The sequence below is a fragment of the Chiloscyllium punctatum genome, chromosome 4 (assembly GCF_047496795.1).
Source record: "Chiloscyllium punctatum isolate Juve2018m chromosome 4, sChiPun1.3, whole genome shotgun sequence".
Taxonomy (NCBI): Eukaryota; Metazoa; Chordata; class Chondrichthyes; order Orectolobiformes; family Hemiscylliidae; genus Chiloscyllium; species Chiloscyllium punctatum.
Genome location: NC_092742.1, coordinates 33,628,245 through 33,649,744, shown reverse-complemented (window position 1 = coordinate 33,649,744; position 21,500 = coordinate 33,628,245). Strand labels below are relative to the sequence as shown.

The window sequence follows — 21,500 nt, the reverse complement described above, 5'->3', positions numbered from 1 at the left end:
CTGAGACAGGCTCCACCCATTTCCCAGGGATAGATGGCTTCCTTATTGTCTTCAGATCTCATCTTCTCCCAGACGGACCAGACTGGGCTGTTCTCGAAGTACCTTCTATCTCAAGTCAATTTCAATCATGTTACCACAGAATCAGGATTTCCATTGTCCACACAAGGTCTGATGTCATAAGCCAATGTCACATGACAGGGACTGAATGTTGGTCATTCACATCTTCCTGCGCTAAGATGGCTTTTCTTGGCACTTGTTAGATTTCAAACAGAAATTAAGGTTTTTTCTGAGATTCTGTAAATAACCGACAACAGGACCCATAAAATTCCCCAAGTCACCTTATAGCTCCTTAATACTCTTCAATGAAAGGTCTGCCACACAAATATGAACATTTTAATGGTCAGAGTCAGAGTCAGACACTTGCCTTTTCACCTCTCCCTCCTCACTATCCTGGGCCACAAAACATCTTATAGGTGAAGGAATGATCTACATATACTTCTTTCAATCTAATCTATTGTATTTACTGCTCACAATGGCAAGATCAAACACCGATTGACCTTGTTGTAAAAGGTAAAAACAATGACTGCAGATGCTGAAAACCAAATACTGGATCAGTGGTGCTGGAAGAGCACAGCAGTTCAGGCAGCATCCAACGAGCAGCAAAATCGACGTTTCGGGCAAAAGCCCTTCATCAGGAATAAAGGCAGTGAGCCTGAAGCGTGGAGAGATAAGCTAGAGGAGGGTGGGGGTGGGGAGAGAGTAGCATAGAGTTGCAGTGGGAGAGGGACTCCGAGATTCTTGTAGAGAGAGGAGGAAAACTTCTTCAAGGCAGGCATCCTTGCAAGAGGATTCACAGTAGGGTTAAAATCAACAAGGTAAAAACAATGACGGCAATAAGAATGACCCCAAACTTCTAGATGCTTGTCAATTCAGTATACCTTCTTGCTCCCACACTAATAGTTCCATCTCAGGCTTGCTTGTCAGTGAAGGCCAAAGGAAGCTGGCAGAAATAACACTTAATTTTCCAATGAACACTTTACAGCTATCAGAACTCAACATTGAGTTGAACCACTTGACATCATGAACACTGCTCTACAATCAGATGACACCATTTCTCTCCAAGCACCTGCACCCCTCTCCTCATAAATGCCTTGTTTGTATCAATTTTCTTTTAGCAAAGCCAACATATTTATGATTATCTAAAGCAATCCTTAATAACTTTTTTGCATGAAGATCAGATTTAGGATAAGGGGTAGCAGGCTTAAAACAGAGATGAAAAGAAATTATTTCTCCCAAAGGGTCATGAATCTGTGGAATTCACTTCCCCAGAACATGGTGGATGCTGGAATATTGTATAAATACAAGGAGAGATTGGCTGATTTTTAATTGGTAACTGGTTGAAGGGTTATGGAAAGTGACAGAAAAGTTGATCAGCCATGATCACCTCAAATGGTGGAACAGGTTCAAGGGGCTGAATTGTTTACACCTGCTCCTAGTTCTTATGTTCTTATTAGCAATCCCTTTGTGTTTTGCTCAGGGCACCCTCACTATCTTCATTCACCCCACCTCCCCCTTCATCAGGAACATAAATAATAATTTTCCAGCCCTGTTTAGTTCTGTGAAAGAATCTGTTTCTCCATCCACAGATGCTGCAAAATCTGCTGAGTTTCTCCAGCATTTTCATTTTCCTCTTATCTGCAGATATTTAGCATCCACAGTATTTTTCTCTCATCAGACATGATTTAATTCATGTCTGTACAGAAACCACAAAAGAAGTCACCTGACTCTACACTTCATAGTGTGAGATAATTGTCCACAGTTCACATTACCTTTTACAAGTAAGTTATCAATTTTCCTAATGCTTTTATGGTCATTTGATTCAACCATAACACAATTCCAAATAACAGTCATTGAATTTTCCATTGCAAAGAACATTCTCAATCTATGACATTGAGGTTGGTTAAAAAGGTTAGCCACAATCTACTGAACTCTTTTTTCACTTCTTACCTTCAAATAAGGACTAATCCTTAATCCAGTGTCCATCCTAGAGTATTATAATGTGTTAGACTTTCAACACACTAATATGATCACCCAATTGCATAAATTATCCCAAATTGATTAATCTTTTGAAGTGAATCCTTTCCTGGTGACTGTAATCCCCATGAATAATGGAGCATAACACAATGAACTATCTCCTTTTATACATCAAATTCCAAAACTAAAAAGAATTAATTGAGGTTTCTGTTGAGCCAATGCTTTCCCTGGGTATCGAAATCGGCCTTTTTTCTACTCTAGACTTTCTTGTAGTTACAAACCAAGGACACTATTTTGAGAGGCAGTTTGGTGTTCTTTTTCGACAATAGAACTGAGGTTGACCGAGGTGACTTTCCATCTTTGGCAGCTAGCTCCCGTGTTGGAGCCAAGGTATCAGATGAATCATTCTCCAAATGTCCTTTCCTGTAAGAATTATGATATTTGGATTGCTGAGGTTAAGCTTTTACAAAGATAACTGAATATCTGAAGTGGAGATAGACACAGAGGGCAGATGCTTCTCCTTACTGATGTGGCAAGAGCAAAGGTCGACATCATGATAAAGAAGGTGAGAATGTAAAAAAAAACAGATTCTTGACCTCAAGAAAAATTTACCTTATTTCCCCTTCAAACCTTAAATTGCCCCTGCTGAAACTGCCCTTGAATGTAGACAGTCTTATTTCATTCATCTTATTTAAAAGCCTTAACTCAACCTATTTACATCCCACTTCACTGTTCCACTGAGCAACTGGATGGTACAAATTCCTGCCATATAAATTAAAGTGGCTCTCTGGTGGCCAAAGCTTGCTGAATGCCTGCCCCAACTATCAAGCAACTGCTTTTATAGTACAATATCTCTGCAGGCCCTCGATTACCATCTTCTAAAAGTTGGCAAGTTGGCATTGACAAAGCACCAGCCTCACCACATCATTATGCCTACTCTTGGACCAACTCAGACACCACTTTAGCCTTTCAACACTTGACTTTGGAGATGTTGGATACCTACAACTTACTTGCGTCTGCCAAGTCACTTTGCATGCAGGGACAGCCACGCATCTGTACCATGCTTTTGTGCTGACATAAGTCCCCACATCTTACGGTTCTTTGTTTGTTAGCACGCACTCACTTGAGGTACAGGCTGAGTGGGTCATCTTTCTTTCTTAGCGCAAAAGAAAGCCTCTGTGGCTTATCTTGCTTTTCAACACAAGAGAGAAGCGAGCAGCTTGTGACAGTAGATAACACTGGAGTAAATGTTTCAGCCAGACAGGGAGTGGATGGCACAGCGTGCCACCAACGTCTGAGCTGCAGCACAAACCAGGACAATACCTCAAGGGGAAGGATCTTTGGCAGGGTGAAGGGAGACGAAAGTCATTCAAGGGACTCACCTAATTACAGGATGATGACCACAGTAAATTCTGCAGGTCAGTTGCAACCAGTCCAGACACTTCAGGTCGGTCAGCCAGGGTGCTACTGAGACATCAGTCAGGGGGTCACCCACTTTGTCCTGCAAAGAGATGAAGGGACACTACCTATGCCCTCCAGTGCATAGAGTCTACATGCTGTTGACAATATGGACAAGAGTTTTCACATAATTAAATCTAATGTCTACCAAAGCATGAACAAACTCAAGTCCCACATTTTGCAGCAATCTGTGTTATAATATTGGTACTGAATTTACAATGCTATGTTCCTAACTTGGACTTACAGTTACAGAATAACAATTCACCACATTCCCTGTAGACCTCTGTTCCATTATCACACTCTGCAATCAGAAAGGAGTGACCCTGTTGCTTAATCACAGAGTCACTCAGCCATACCAGCAAAATAAATTTGCCTCATTATGCTTCAGTGAGAGCAGTGAACCAAGGTGCTTCTTTGAGTTCTACCCTAAATTTCTTTCAGCAAAAGCAGTGTATTTTATAATTGTCTCTAAATTAATTCCAGAATCATGTATAGTGAGCATGCAATGGATTATTGCTTTTCTTCTTTTCATTTCAGTTTATTTTAGTCTCTGTGAAAGCATTACAGAAGTACCATGTTGATTCAAATTATTTGTCTCATTTTGGTCATTTTATATTTACAAGCTTATCAAGGTAAATCAATGAATATCGTCAGCAAACTAAATTGATTGTTAAAAGAAATTTAGCACAGATTAAACAAAATCAATTTCTTCCAATTTAGAGTGCATTATCTCTCAAGGTACAAACCAAGTTCCTTTTATCCTTCCAATAATGTTTACAATAAGTCTTGCTTGGCGACAGAGGTAAATAGATTCTTGGTAGGCAGGGAATGAAGGAGTTTTTCTTTATTCAATCATGGGACATGGGTGTCACTGGCTGGGCCAGCATTTATTGTCTGTCCCTAATTGCCCTGGAGAAGGTGGTGGTGAGCTGCCTTCTTGAATCACTCCAGTCTGCATGGTGTAAATTGACCCACAATGCCCTCAGTGAGGTAATTCCCAGATTTTGAGCCAGCGACAGTGAAAGAATGGCAATATATTTCCAAGTCAGGATGGTGAATGGCTTTGAGGGAACTTGCAGGGGGTGGTGTTCCCATATATCTGCTGCCACCTCTGCTGAGTCTATCTTGCGGGTGGGATTGGTCACATCCAGAGATGGTGAAGACAGCATCTGGGACATTATCTGCAAGGTATGATTCTGTGAGTATGACTATGTCAAGCTGTTGCCTGACTGTGAGATGGTTCTCCTAGTTTTGGCAATAGTCTCAGGTTTTTTTTTATTCATTCATGGGAGATGGCATTACTGGCAGGGCCAATATATATTGTCCATCTCTAGTTGCACTTGAGAAGGTAATAGTGAGCTGCTTTCTAGAGCCACTGCTGTCCATGTACTGTAGCTTGACCCACAATGCCCTGAGGGAGGCACTTCCATGATTTTGACACAGCTAAAGTGAAGGAACCATGATATACTTCCAAGTCAGGATCGTTGGTGGCTTGGAGGAGAACTTGCAGATGGTGGTGTTCCTATTTATCTGCTGCCCTTGTCCTTCAAGATGGAAATACTCGTAGGTTTGCAAGGCGCTGTCAAAGATCTTTGGTGAATGTCTGCAGTGCATCTTGTAGATGGTACACACTGCTGCTTCTGAGCATCAGTGGTGAAGAGAATGGATGATTGCGGATGTAATGCCAATCAAGTGGGCTGCTTTGTCCGAGATGATGTGAAGCACCAGGGACCTGGGTTTGACTGAAGTCTTGGGTGACCACCTGTATGGAGTTTGCACTTTTTCCCTGAGTCTACACAGGTTTCCTCTGGGTGCTCCAGTTTCCTCCCACAGTTGAAAGATGCACAGTTTAGGTGAATTGGCCATACTAAACAAAGTTGCCCTGTCATGCCCAGGAATACCACATGCATAGTGTAGGATTACTCATGATTGCCAATGTTTGACCGAATGCACAGTTAAGCTTCCAAGATGGATCCCAAGATAGCCTGGCAGTGATGAGAATTCCCACCTACGACAAATGGGAGAACAGACAAGCAGGATACTATAAGAGCACAATGTATAGACAATGGAGAAAGTTTGTAAAGACACCTCAAGAAAATTTGCTCAGCCTTGCACAGAGAAACCCTCCACAAAACAAGGCAAAAATGCCACTTAGCTGATGCCTAATAATAGTCAGCCTGTAAACTAATTTTGAGAACATAAAACAAATTCATATTAAGGTTTTTGTAGCCTTGCGCTTATAGGACGTCATTTGGAGCAGTAAAAAGGCTGCAGAATTTTACTCAGAATTTTAGGCAAGCATTTAATTAAGGTCTCACAGAGTTTTATGAACATTATATGATAATGTTCAAGTGCATTGATGTGTTCAAGACTAAAGAAATGGCACTCAACAATAACATGTTGTGATAAATTTCAATCACTTAGCAAGATACAGAAGATAAAACCCTCCAGTGCCGAACTGTTCCTAAGTCCAGCAACAATTCCAGAACGTTGTTACCCATTCATGGTTCATCACTGATTTGTCAAATGAAAAATACCAAAGGTGGTTTCCTTTCTTAAACTGCTATAGTAAAGCACCTCTGCGGCAGTGCTATAATAATAGCATACGAGCAATAGCAAGGCAAATAGACCTGTATCACTGAATTGAGAATACATCCAAGCCATGGTTTTGCTTCCACTGGTACCATGTATCATTTGCTGGTGATCCTGAAGGATTGCTTTCAATTCCACCAACTGTAAAATATCTTATGGATGACCTCATCAGCTTTCTTGCATTAAAGAAAACTACAATCCAAGTCAAACAAGTAAGCAGCACATCATTGAGTATGCCTGTGTAACCATGTTACAAATAAAGAATAAAACATTCGATTTACCTGCAGGTACTGCTTTTCTGCATTACTTCAGCACGATGGTATCCAGATAACTTGCAAAATCCATCATTACTATACACTATGGGCCAGTCTACAATCTGAGCATTTCCAAGTAAGAAGCTTGTCTCTATAAAATGTAAACAAACAATTACAAGTTAAAACAGTACAGTTTGGTCATAGCATGCCATTCAATAATGCATTTGTTGGACTAGATTTGGAAGAACCTGTATTGCGGATATTGATCTCCACATAGTATAATTACTATTCATAGGTGCAAAACAAAATCCACAATATCATCAGGTTAATTTATAATCTGACCAACACACTTTCTACTTAATACAAATCCACACTCTACATAATTAAATTCACTGCATTCAAAGAATGTACATTTAACAGTATGTAATGTAGAGTCAAATGAGACAAGTCTTTTGCTAAATTGAGAGTAATAAGAGTTAAAACTAATTCTTGCGATATGACTTCCTTTCATGAACAATAAACCATGTACAGAAAGGAATAGTTAGTGTGACATTATATTGCAGCAAGAGGATTTTGCTCCTGGTATGCAAAACACAGCCCACAAAGATTTCTGCCACACAAACAGCATGTGAACGAGTCCTGATTAGCAGGAATATGCTCTAGAATGTTTAAGAGCTAATGATAGGATCCTCCCTAAGAGTAGGATAATTTGGTAACAACATGGTGTAAACTGGTTCCTAAAAAATCAAGAGATTCCATAGAATCTTTGATATTATCTTCGATGTTATTCTTTCATTCAAGAACTCATTGACAATACCCAGAAAGGACTAGCATTTATTTAGGATTGTTAACAATTTCAGGACGCCCAAAACCCTTTACAGACAATTAAATAATTTACAGCAGTCCCTGAGGTAATGTCAGAAACACAGCAGCCAATTTGAATGGCGCCACAAAATAAAATATGATAATGATCAGGTAATACGTTCAGTGACATTGGTTTTAAAAGATAAATATTGGCAAAGACATTGGTCAAATTTTTCTGCAGTGTATCAAAACTAATCACAAATAGCATGTTTGGAAATAATTGCAATTTGGACAATAGCTAACCTTAGGAGTGAATCTAACAACATCAGATATAATTAGACCTTCCCTGGCCCATTCAACCTTGCTGATGTTTTGCATTGCAAATTGCTGGAAGTTGAAAGCAACTCTGACACGTCTTGCAGCGCCTACCATGACACGGTTATATGGACACGTCAGAGTGTGAATATGAATATCATCATTATACGTGGGGACATCTCCCACCATGTATGTGGTAGGTACTCATGTGAATCAGCCAACATTGTCTATCTTCTACGTTGCAGGCAAGGATGCCCTGAGGCATGGTACATTGGGGAAACCGAGCAAAGGCTACGACAACGGATGAATGGGTACCGCACATCAATCAACAGACAGGAGGGTTCCCTCCCAGTTGGGGAACACTTCAGCAGTCCAGGACATTCGACCTCGGACCTTCGGGTGTCCATACTCCAAGGCGGACTTCAGGACAGGCAGCAGAGAAAAGTGGCCAAGCAGAGGCTGACAGCTAAGTTCCATACTCATAGGGAGGGCCTCAACTGGGACCTTGGGTTCATGTCACATTACAGGTGACCACCATTGCACTATACACGCACATACACACAGACACACATTTACACAGACATGCATGCAGACACTCGCACACAACCTTACAGACACACACACACTTCCACACTCACACATGCATCCTCTCAAAGACTTAGACCACGCTACACTCACTACACATACATATACACTCTCTCTCACACTCGCAACCCCTCCAACCCAGACAGACAGACACACACACAGACAGACACAAAGACTCACACGCACACATATACATATATTTTGTGGGGTGAATTTGTACTTGCAGAATTACATTGTACTTTGCTCAAAAACTGCATGAATTCATGTAAAACTCTGTTATCTCACTTTTTAGATTAGAATCAATCTAAACATCATGGCATAGACAGAGAACACAGGGGGGGGCTAACACCTTCAACATATTGTCTAGCTAACAACAATTGTTAAGTTAACCTAAGAATGCAACTTTTAAAGAAAATTTTGTGATTTACACATGAAAGAAATGAAACTATCATGGTATTCAAACAGATGAAAGACTCCACAGACAATCGAGGTATTTTTCGATGTATAGTTTCAGTTACATCACACTGTAAACTTTTGATATAAATTCTGTGCCTTACAATTCTGCCTTCCACAACCACCTGATGAAGGAGCGGCACTCCGAAAGCTAGTGTGCTTCCAATTAAACCTGTTGGACTCTAACCTGGTGTTGTGTGATTTTTAACCCAGGACCAAGAAGGAAGTATAAATTAGAATAGGTGAAACTAATAGGCAATCAGGTACAGAAAGAAAAATAAAAGGAGGGAAAGAAAGTGAGAAATTGAGAGAGAGAAAAAAAGTTAGAAAAGTAAAACAAAGTTAACATTTTAAAAAGGGTTAGTTGACAATAATCAACAATTAGCACTTAATTGAAAGGATTTTTGACAGGCAACACAACCTAATTAACTCTGTGTGGCTCCATAATAGCTCCTTGCGTTACTTCAGGCCAGGTCTAATGAGAATTTAATTAGTTAATTAATTGGTCAAATTCAGTTCATAGCCAATGTACACAGACAGCAGCTTTATGCCACCCAATGAATTTTAATGGTGACATACAGAAAAATGCCATTTTTAGAATGCTAACAGCAGAGCAGTATAACTCCAACAGCAACTTCTGTATTTCTGCATTTAATTGTGTGCCTACCGGCCTTTGCTCAGAAATAATAGGGATCTTTATTGGCCTCACTTTGATCTTGACACCAACTTACAAGCCACTGTTCAGCTGCATAACTATCTGGGTTTTCACTCCCCAAGTCAGACAGCAGAAGTCAGGAATTCTCCCTGCAAACCAAGACAACCTTAAAATAAAAAGTCTCCTAAACTGCCAAATCTTTGTTCAGGTGAAGTCTCCAGATGCAGGTGGGCCCACCACCCAAGAACTCAAACTGAAGGTTGCCACAGCAAATGCCGAGTGTCAAAGTAAGGTTTTTAAAAGGTTTTCCTGTGTTCTATGGGACTATTCTGTGTCCTATCATCCTGCCCCACAAGCTACCTGACGAAGGAGCAATGAACAAAAGCTTATCCTTCCAAATAAACCTGTTGGACTATAACCTTGCATTGTGTGATTTTTAACTTTGTCCATTCCAGTCCAACACCAGCATCTCCACACTCTGAGACTTGAGAATGACAACTGACAGTCCCAGTTGTTTTGGTAGATATATCCTCTAGCCCTCTCCCCTCACAACCACTCACCCATTCCCCATGCTTTACACCTACCAATCCATAGCACCCAACTCCAATGTCCCCCTATCACCAACTCATTCCAACCCACCCACCACCCTTTACCCATACATCCTCTAAGAAGGGAAATCTTAAAGTAACAGAGAAAACTAGCCAGAAATATAAAAATGGACTGTAAGAATTTCTGTAGATAATTAAAAATGAAGAAAAGAGTTAACTAAGTAGGCATCAGTCTTATAGAAAGAGAGCTTGGAGAATTTATAATGGAATAAAAACAGGGAGGTTATGCTTCAGTTATTCAGGGAATCGGTAAGACCACATATGGAGTATTGTGCACAGCACTGATCTTATTTAAGGAAGAATGGAAATGTGTTTGAAGCAGGCTTGTGAGACTATTGTTTAAAATGGATGGATTGTCTTATGGTGAAATGCTGGACAGGCCAGCCTTGCATGTGTTGGAGTTTCAAAAAATCACAGGTGACTCAACTGAAGCATATAAAACCCTGAAGGGCCTTCGCACGTTGTATGTGGTGAACGTAGAAGGAGGAGTCACTGTTTAAAAATAAGGGGATATAAATTTAAGACAGATGAGGAAAATTCGTTTTACACACAAAGGGTAGTGAGTCTTTGAAATGTTCTTGTAGGGAAGCAGCTCCTTGAATATTTTTAAGGATAGATTTAAGAATAAGCAATGAAGTGAAAGGTTATTAGGGATGAAATAAAGCTCTATAGTCTTCACCATATTAAAAAAAATTATGAAAGTTCAGTTAAATCATTTAAATACTTTAAATTTCTTCTCAAATTGATTAACCCACAGGTTTCACTAACAAATACAGACCTTTATGAGATCTGAGATAGACCAACTAAAAGAAGGGGTGCCTACAAGTCCACACAAGAGACAGCGTTTGGCAACTTCCCAATTTCATATACTTCTTTAATAACGAGAAGTTCTTAGCCTGGTAGCCATCTCAGAAACAGAAAATACATGTGAGAAAATTGTATGGGATTTCCCCTTCCTCGTCCTCAAAAGATTTTCATCTTTATTTGCAGGGGATTAATCACTAGTTAAACAGAAAACAACAAGGAAACCTTAGCAGGGAGGATTATGAGGCAATAATGCAACTTATCTGAGATTGCTTCCATTAAAATTGGGTAGCATAGAAGAACATGAGATTTCCAGGCCACAGGTGGAATGTTCAAATGTTATATTACATTCTTACCTTTCCATCATCCATTCTCAACAACTGCTAACATCTCCACCTTCTCTGCACTGTTCCAAGAAGGAGCCAAATAGATGTAAGAATCTCTCCCCTCTTCATTCTTACCACTTCTCTTCATTTGGGCTGTGGACTCTTCTGAGTTACTTTTGCAGTCGAAACACAAATATGACAGCACACAAAGGTTCTTCCTATGCATCCATGGACTGACCCGAATACAACTATTCCAATACCCTCTGCCAATACTTATGTTACTGGCAAGGATTGAATTGTTTGTCTAACAAATCTGTTAGTTTAATAACAACAGCATCATTTCTTTTGTGATCAGTCCTTTCAGTTTTATTAACATTCCTTCAGTTATTGAAACAACAAGCAATCAATTTGTGGCACTGGTTATGACTGAATAATGTACAGTTTGGCATGATTTCCTATAGAAAATGGACAGTGTTGGTTTCAACATTTATCTTCTTCTACTTTATAAGCATAAATGTTGCCCTGCAACATACTTGGCAGAAATCCAGTTTCAGTATATGCGCACTGACGTGTTAATAGCATTCATTTCTAGTATAGAAATTGCTTCTCCTGGTCTCAATGGTATTTGGGGATCACTAATTATCAATGTTATGAATATCAGTTAGCCCCCACTTAGCATCATTTCCAAATTGTGAAATTTCTATTAAGTCAAATTTAATTCTGAGTACCACGTACTGAGTCACATTGGTGATGTAATCATTGCTAGCCTTTTCTCAAAGCCAGTGTACAAAGCTACATAGTCTGACAAAGAATCTTCTGTTTAAGCTCAGTTGCCATAAGTTTCAACTCAAACTTGAAGTTTTTTTTGCATACTGTGGGGATTGCAAATAGAATTGGCAGTGCTGGAAGACAACTATTAGAAGCTGATGTAACGCAAAAATGTTCTCACAGATCTCCCAGCTGGTAAAGAGGGTTAGAGGTATCATACTTTGGCAAAAGTGCATGTGGACTGCAAAAGATGGCTATTCTCAAAATGATGCACGAACTGTTCATCAGTCAGGCAATATTGATCATCCAAAGGTATTACTAACATCCTCCCTGGAGATATTTTACCTAACTGCTATGCAGTGTACAGTTTGTGATGTAAGGCATGTGATTTATACATTTTAGATTTTTAAATTTGGAACTAGTGGCATATAGGTTTTCTGTGTGTCTGAAGGGATGTAAGGTTCAACTTATAATTATTTCTGCAGCCATGGTGATTCATTTTAAACCACAGTATTAGGGAGAAACTTCCTGAAGGACAATGGTGATTTGGGATGGCACAGTGGCTTAGTGGTTAGTACTGCTGCCTCACAGCAGGGACCTAGATTCAATTCCACCTTCGGGCAATTGTATATGTGGAGGTTGCACATTCTCCCCATGTCTGTATGGGTTTCTCTAGTTTCCACCCACAGTCTAAAAATGTGCAGATTAGTTGGACTGGCTATTCTAAATTGCCCGTACTGTGCAGGGTTTTGTAGTTAGGTATATTAGCCGCAGGAAATGCAGAGTTATGGAGATAGGGTAGTGGGGGGTAAGTCTGGGTGGGCTGCTCTCCAGAGAGTTGGTGTGTACTTGTTGGGCTGAATGGCCTGTTTCCACACTATAGGGATTCTATCTATTAGTCTACATTTACCAGTAATCAAAATAAACAGTGTAGTGTATTAGGTTTTCAAATTAAACTTTCTGGAAATTTTTTGAGCTTAGGGATATCACTGATAGTTTGGGGGGTGGGAGGGGAAAGTTTTATAGATGAAGTATGGGGTGGTTTGAAGTAATCTTGGCTGAAGCTGGATGTGTAAAACCGTTTCTTCTGAGAAAGGGGTTAGTTTTTGGAGCATTAAGAAAGAGATTACCTCAGCCTAAGGAGTTTAGTTTAAAATTTTCAGACCAGATGTTTTCAGTTAAAACTTTGAAAGAGTTATTTGAACCTGAGAAATTCTAAGCTCAATTGTATGAAGGCTGGAGGAAGAGGATATCAGATTCTCAAAAATGGGTCATTGAAACCACATTTAAATTAGGCCTTATAGATGAGAAACAGAAGGGAATTTTCTGTGGTGTGGGTCCTGCAGAGGAAGGTTTTCTGGAATTAATAAGATTCTATTTTACCAGGTATTTCAAAGCCTTCACATTCGTGTTACCTGCAAGTAGTTTAGTTTATTGTATTTTAATCTTGATATTTTTCTGGGTAATAAACCTCTGTTTTATGTTAAACCTGAATCTACAACATTTTAGGTTGCAGACCACTTCGTTAAACTGATGAAAAAAATTCATCAAGCCAGATTTAAGTTTGAGATCCGACTTGCTCCAGTAATAACATCAGCTGGGATCCTAAACATCTCCTCTAGATGTAACTATATTTTGATAGGCAACTCTATCCTGTCAGAATGTGGAAATACAAAGTGATCTTTTTTATTTCTTCACCTTAGATTGATCAATAAACTCAAAATTTGATGCCAATATCGGCTCCATTGTGAAAGACAGACTGAAGGCAGTCACTTAGCAAAGAGCCAGGAAACACTAACAGAAAATCCTACTGTGCCGTGAAATGTTTAACATTTCTGCTATGTTCACAAAATATGAAATATTGTATCTCTGTTATCTCACTGACATTGAAAGAGCTGTAAGGTTTTTCCTACATAAAATAAGTAGTAATTGTGCAAAATGTATTTGAGATATTACTGAGAAGTACTTTATTCATGCAAACCATTCACTTTTTTTGAAAAGATCATCAGTGATCACGTGAAGTATATTTCCATTCCTGTACACATACTGTGTAGCTTCACAGTGACAAGCAAGAAATGACGTAAGTCTTCTTTGTAAAAGCCTATTAGAGATAGATTATAGCCTTCATATTTTTCTTAAATCAGGAATCTATCTGGCATTAAATTTTCAGTGATAACTGGCCTCAATAACATTTCGAAAATGAGGAAACTAAATTCAAAATCTTTCCAACATCTACCTAAGGAAAGCAGAAGTAGCAATTTTTTAGTGTAGAGTTTTCTAGAGTGTACAACACTCCTAAAATGCAGAAGGAGCAAGATATTACATAAAACCTTTATAAAAGTTCAAATATTCAACCACTAATTCTTGACCAACTACAGGATAGCTACCACATGATGGAGAGCAATTTGCAACACATCAATTCAGTCATGTCACAATGTGTCCTACTCACAGAACTACAAGGCTTTAATGTTTTGATGCATTCACTACTCTTTTATATTTTGCTTTACTTTTTAAATAATGTTTCATTTCATTGTTTTCTTATATAGTGAAGTCAGTACGTTAAATAAACAGGCATGCTGCTGACGAAAAGGGAGCAAAGGTGATCGTAATACAAGGGCCTGAAATTAGCAAAACTAAGGGATTGCACTTGGTGTGGATTTTTCAAAGTTTAGAATAGATTTGACAAAGTTGTACATGACACAAAGACTAAGTGCCATACTATTGAAGGTAAAGCTCTTACACTGTGTGGGACAACAGCTGGAGTCCCGAAAGCAAAGACTGGGTTTAAATTTGATTAGCACTTGAAATGTCTCTAAAGAATAAGAGTAACTTGAAGAAAAAAATATAAATAGATAAAGTAAAATAAAACTGAGGATGCTGGAGATCTGAATAAAACAAAACCAAAAACAGCAATGTAAACACTGCACTATAGTTTCTGACACAAAGCAATTTTCAATGAACAAAAATTACTTTTCCAGAGTACAAAGTGGAATCAATTAGTTCTTCAAATAAGTACCTAAGCCTTTACATACTAAATAAACCATTCCCCACAAACATCGCCATTCTTTCATCAAAGATATGTAGATCTGCAAAATGCTTTAGATGTTAGACCTTCCCTTGTAATAACTATTCTATCACTAAAACAGAACATAATTTAACAATTAATGATGTGCAAGATCAAGAAATTACAAACAGTGCAAATGTTTCCTCTCTCAGGCATGACATGGACAATGGCAAGAAAATTTGAAGAATATCACAAGAATTTTCTAAAAATCAGAATCTAGACACCAAGGAAATGTTTTGTAATGTTCTCCTTGAGCTCTAAATGGTAAGTTCAGAATATCACTACTGATCAAGTGTACAAGATGGTGAGAGGCATAGATAGAATGGATAGCCAGAGACATTTTTCCCAGGGCAAAAAATGGCTATCACAAGGGGGCATAATTTGAAGGTGATTGATGGAAGGTTTAGGGGAGGTGTCAGAGGTAGGTTCTTTACACAGAGAGCAGTGGGTGCATAGAATGCATTGCCAGTGGTGGGAGTAGAGTCAGAGACATTTCGGGACATTTAAGCGACTCTTGGATAGGCACGTGGATGATAGGAAAATGTAGGGTAGGTAGGTTAGTTTGATCTTGAAGCAGGATAAGAGGTGAGCATAACATCGAGGGCCAAAGGTCTGTACTGTACTGTGCTGTACTGTTCTATGTTCTCAGCAATTTCCATATATTTGCAATTCATTATGAGCCCAACTCATCTTATTCCCACTTCACTTAAAATTCTTCTCTCTTTCCCAAGAGACTCAATGGTACAAATTCCCAACATGTAAGTCAGAATAGATACCAGTTCGGCACAACATCGTGGGCTGAAGGGCCTGTTCTGTGCTGTATTGTTCTATGTTCTATGTTCTAAGGTGAAGTATTTGTGGTTGAATATTGCCTGAGCAATTTTACGTAGGTTCCAGCCTTGAAATGTACTGTAATAGGACAGCCTTAGACTATGCTCTTTTCCCAGTGAGTCTTTGCAGCAGCTGCCCAAGGCTTTATTGTGTCCCTCAGCAGGCATTACTGAACATTGAAATGTACGAACCTGCAACACTTAGACAGCTGTCTGTACAGGAAGACTAATAAGTTGCAGGCAAACTGAAGAATGTTTTCACTGAGTTGATGTTCATCCAGCAACAGTTCTTTAAATCTTTGTGTATGTACCAGACAACAGTGCATAGAGCTGTGTTACGAAACTGCTTGGAATGAAATGACGCAAAAGCCACTGCATCGTTTTTCAGACCTACCTCGCAAAGATACTTTCAAGAAAGAGGTGAGCAATGATGTCTACCCACTGCAGCCATCTGAAGGACAGCATACAGAGGCAATAAGACCCTAGTTTGCAAGAAGGATCTAACTGGGAGGAAATTTTCAGCAACAGCCAGGTTTTGTCTTGATACTAATCTACTCAGGGAATGATCTGAAAGGATCCACCATCTCCTTTTCTCACGTGATACCAAGGAAGTTACACTGCCCAATGGATGTTGGTCAAAAGGCATTTTTCCACAAAACCATCTCCACTAGACACAGATACATCGTTGTGCTACATGACCAGACCCTTCTTTTGAAACAACAGAACAGACAGCACTTCAGCACATTCTGACACTCAATGTTCATATACAGGCAGTTCCTGGATTGCAAATGGATTCCATCCTCAAATCCGTTCATAAGTCAATTTGGAAGCAATATGGAAGACAATGCATAATAATGTGAAATAGTTGTTTGTAAGTACAAGAAACAGTTGCATACCAGATCTCTAAAATTATACCTATGTGTAGGCGTTCATTCAGAAGTATGAGTATTCATAAGTTAGATGCTCACAAACTGGGAACCCACTGTGCTAAGGAGCTTGGCAAAGATTTATGCAACAGCACACAAAGATGGTCATCAAGATAAGAGTAATTTTGCAATAATTCTCCTCTCTTTGTGCACTACATCTCTACAGATCATGGCAAGCCATGGATTGTAAAACAAAATATAGCACAACATTAAACTTTAACACATAATCATCCGTAAATCTTCTCCTTTGTTTGCCACACAATGAGTAAAGACAGACATGTACTTGATAGTTTAAAAATAGGTGGTGACTTCTCCTAAAGTACTCATTTTGACACAAAGCTCAAAGTATTTTTTTAATTTTTTTAAAACTGCATGATCATCATGGGCTCAGCTCCACCAATTCCATCTAACGTTTGCCGTATTCAGTGTTTCAGGCAATTTCACATTGAAATCATTATACTTTACATTTGGCTCAATATTTACGTACCCTTGCCCTTACTTTGGTAATGAAACATGTGAGCTCTTAATTTTAGAGTTTTGCTAAGTAAGCCTAAATTCATTTTCTGCAAATACATTATAAAAGTGCTTTCACTGGCAAACTAAAGTAGCGCATCTATCTCAGCTGATATTATCCATTAATACTCATTTTCATTAACTAATTTAAAGCTATTTCAAAACGGACGTGCAAAATGCTGTATAATCAAAAAAAAATTTGTTTAAAATGAGAATACAGGGTTATTTAATGATTTATTTTAATCCTGCGAATTTGAGCAGAGGCCCATTACGGGTGTGAACGCAGGAGTGAGTGGAAGGTAGTGGGCTTGCTGCTCTCCTGACTTATCTGGCTTATGGGAAAGAAGCTCACTGCTGGAACCACAAAACCTCCTAGGTCAGTTAGTTGGTTAGTAATCCAGACATATGAATTATTAATCCACCTTTGCAATTTGAGAATTTGAATTACTGTTAAAAAGTCTCAAAATAAAAGACGCTTCTAAAAGTTAGTGGCTTTGTAACTGTTGTAAAATCCAAAATGATTTACTAATAAACGTTCTTCAGGAAGGCAATATACCTGACTTCTGTTTGACTGTATGTAAGATATAATATTCATAATAGGTCTGGAGAAGATGCATCTTTCTATCAACACCCAGCAATTCATAACTGAATGACAAATGTTAAAAATGCCTTTTTCTTTTTTTGCACTGAAGTAATTTTCCAAATCTTAATCTCAGCATATATCCAGACTGTTCACTAGATGGTCATTTGTTTAGTGATTTTGCAATAAATTTAAGTCATAAGTCATTCCGTGCAGAACCAGACAGAATTGAACTACCTGCTGAAATAATTTCACGTCTATGCAAAAATGTGCAAATTATACATCAAATGTTGCCTGAATCATATCACTGATTTAATGGTGATGTAAAATAGAATATACATGACAATGATTCAAACTGGTGCCATAACTAGGCTAGATCTCTAATCAAAGATACATGAGATTCTTAAGAATCCTGAGACTGTGGATGTAACAGAAATAGAACTGTCACGTTCGATGCTTGCTTCACATATTCACTTTCCTACTGCAGGAAAACCAGCACAATATGGGCACTGTACTTCAGTATCATTTTATTCATAACCTTTTTGGGAACAAGGAATAAATTGAAAATTATTGAATCATAGAATCCCTACAGTGTGGGAAGAGACCATTCAGCCCATCAAGTCTGCACCAAAGAGTATCCCACACAGACTCCGTTCCTTATCCTATCCCCATAATGCCACATGGCTAATCCACCCAATCTGCACATCCCTGAAGACCACGGAGCAATTTAGCCTGGCCAATCTACCTAACCTGCAATCTTTGAAATGTGGAAGGAAACCAGAGCACCCAGAGGAAACCCAAGCAGGCACAGGGAGAATGTGTTAACTTCACACAGACAGTCACCCAAGAACATAGAACATTACAGCGCAGTACAGGTCTTTTGGCACTCGATGTTGTACCGACCTATGAAACCAATCAGAAGCCCATCTAACCTCCACTATTCTATTCTCGTCCATATGCCTATCCAATGACCACTTAAATGCCCATAAAGTTGGTGAGTCTACAACTGTTGTAGGCAGTGCATTCCACATCCCTACTACTCTGAGTAAAGAAACTACCTCTGATATCTGTCTATATCTATCACGCCTCAAATTAAAGCTATGTCCCCTTGTGCTAACTAACACCATCCTTGGAAAAGGGCTTTCACTGTCCACCCGACCTAACCCTCTGATTATCTTGTATGTCTCAATTAAGTCACCTCTCAACCTTCTTCTCTCGAACAAAAACAGCCTCAAATCCCTCTAACTTTTCTGATAAGACTTTCCCTACATACCAGGTTGGAATCTGGTCAGTGGTGCTGTGAGGCAGCAGTGCTAACCACTGAGCCATCATGTCACTGTGTCATTTAATGTTTTGCATTTTCTCTACACAGTGGCTCAGAGGTTAGCACTGCTGCCTCAAAGCACCGCTGCCTCAAAGCACCAGGCTCCCAGGTTCAATTTCACCCTCGAGCAACTGTCTGTGTGGAGTTTGTACATTCTCCCCATGTCTGCTTGGGTTTCCTCTGAGTGCTCCAGTTTCCTTCCACAGTCCAAAGATATGCAGGTTAGGTGGATTGACTCTGTTAAATTGTCCACAGTGTCCAGAAATATGCAGCTAGGTGGGTTAGTTATGGGAAATGCAGAGTTACAGGGATAGAGTAGGGGGTGTGAGTCTGGGTGGGATGCTCTTTGGAGGGTCGATGTGAACTTGATGGGCTGACTGGCTTGCTTCCACAATGTAGGGATTCTATCCTATGAAATTCCATGCTGTGATTGAATTTTGGAGACTTATTTACCTTTCTTCCATCATTTTAAGTGCAGTAACTACTGTCTATAGACAATCTTCTTTGTATGCAACTGTCTGGAAACAACACCAGCAAAGCAACTAAATAATTCACAGCATAACTCACTGATTAAAGAGTAATTTACATTGTGAAAATAGCATTAGGTTGTATTTATACCAGAACTGTAGTGTTGATGCAGAGAAGGAGAGAGGAGTATTACTCCATTTCACTGTGGTATCAGTTTTTTTTTCACTCATTCAATTAATGTGGGCTTTGCAGGCTTAGCCAGTACTTAATCCCCATCCTTAGATGCCCAAAAGGATGCTTTGATGAGCTGCCTTCTTGAACCTCTGCAGACCATTTGGTGTAGGGAGCTTCACACTGCTGTTTAGGAGCGAGTTCTAGGATCTTTTCCCAGCAACCCTAAAGGAATGGCAATATCTTTCCAAGTCAGAATAGTTTGTGCTTTGGAAGGGAACTTGTAGGCAGTGGTATTTCCATGTATCTGCTCACCTTGTCCATCTAAATGATAGTGGTCCTGGGTTTGGAAGATGCTGCCTGAAAAGCCATGGTGAATTTCCACTATGTATCTTGTGCAGGTGTAAATTTCAGAAGCCATACATCATCTAATAAAGGAGCAGTTCTCCAAAAGCTTGTGATTTCAAAGAAACCTGTTGGACTATAACCAGGGGCCATGTGACTTCTGACCTTGTCCACCCTGGTCCAACACGGGCACCTCCACATTGTGCATGATGCACAGTACTGCCACTGTGCTGCTGTGTGCTGGTGGTGAAAGACATGTATGTTTGTGGATCTATTGCCAAAAAATGGGTTGCTTTGTCCGAGGTGGTGCCAACCTCATGAATGTTTACGATGCATAATTTTATGGACCAGTGTAAGTGTAAAACCATCTTGTATACATGAAACTTTAGAGAAAAATCTATCAAAATTAGAGACAATTTTAGTTATGCTTGTTTACAAAAATACTGAACTACAAAATAGAATAGGTCTAATTTGATGTGAAGATTAAGTTGTTCACTGTACAAATATTTATTGTGGAGAAGATTAAGTATTTAACAAGAATGTTTCTTAAAAATTCTTAGTATATGAATAACCAAAATCCAATAGTACCATTCAGATAGTGACAATAAAACAGTTCTGAAAAAGAGTCATACTGAACTTCAAACATTAAAATGAAGAATTGCAGATGCTGCAGATCTGAAACAAAAACAAATTACAGGTGAAGCACAGCAGATATCACAGCTATCCTTGCAGAGAAAGCAGTGTTCACATATTAGGTCTGGTGACTGAGTCAACCCTGTTAACTACGTTAACTGTGCTTTCTCCCCACAGATGCTGCTAGAGTTGCTCAGTTTCAGTAGCAATTCCTGCCAGCCGCAGGCACAGTCTGCACACAGGCCAAGAGCTTGCCCACAGTCAATCAGCCATCCTCCTATTCTGGGCACAGGCAGGAGATATGACTGACTACAATCTGTGGTCTAGTCATCAGTCAGCAGGGCCTCTACTAGCAGTCAGCTGAGCTGTGTATCATCCACTGGGGAACTATATCAGGTCTGTCATGTCTAGGGTCTGTTTGAAATGGGTCAGAGACCTGTGACAAATACAGTCCTAGAAGTCCATGTGTTCATCGTTGGAAAGACACATGGGATGGGGGAAAGAGAGACGTGTAGGGGAAAAGTGAAATATCTCCGCCAAAAGTAGTTAGGGAGTCAAGGTTTGTGATAAAAGCAGAGGCATATGTAGAGATGCAAATCTAACACTAGCATCTCAGTGAAATAGAGGCTAGAGTCAGTGAGTTAATAGATGAATATTGGTCAAGTATTCCATCACTTCTGAAACTTCCAAGAGTTCTATGGGATGAGGGGAACATCGCTACATTGTATGTGATGTAAATATGACAATGTAAGTATGATAATGGACTGTACTGAATTCGTGGGTCTAGGATAGGAAGGGAGTCAGAGCCCAGCAGACACTCCTTGTTTTGCTGTAATGTGTTGGTCACTCAGCTGGTGCAGCACCTTCACCATGTTGGTGCACATGCTGTGACCAGGACCGTGGTGGAGCAGACTGCAGGGCAGCTGAAGACACAATCTTGCTGCTTGGACATTTAGGGGTCTCTCCAGTGTCATCCAGGCAGAGTGTGCT

The 21,500-nt window shown here is 39.5% G+C and overlaps 1 protein-coding gene across 3 annotated transcripts in view; it reads right to left on the bottom strand.

Annotated features, from left to right (window-relative positions):
* Nucleotides 1-21,500, bottom strand: part of LOC140476173 (voltage-gated delayed rectifier potassium channel KCNH5) — a 312,744-nt gene that overhangs the window by 263,783 nt on the left and 27,461 nt on the right. For all 3 annotated transcript variants that reach the window (XM_072568342.1, XM_072568343.1, XM_072568345.1), the window contains exon 2: nt 6,366-6,489. In XM_072568342.1, coding sequence (XP_072424443.1) covers nt 6,366-6,489 — 124 coding nt within the window. The remainder of the gene's footprint in view (nt 1-6,365; nt 6,490-21,500) is intronic.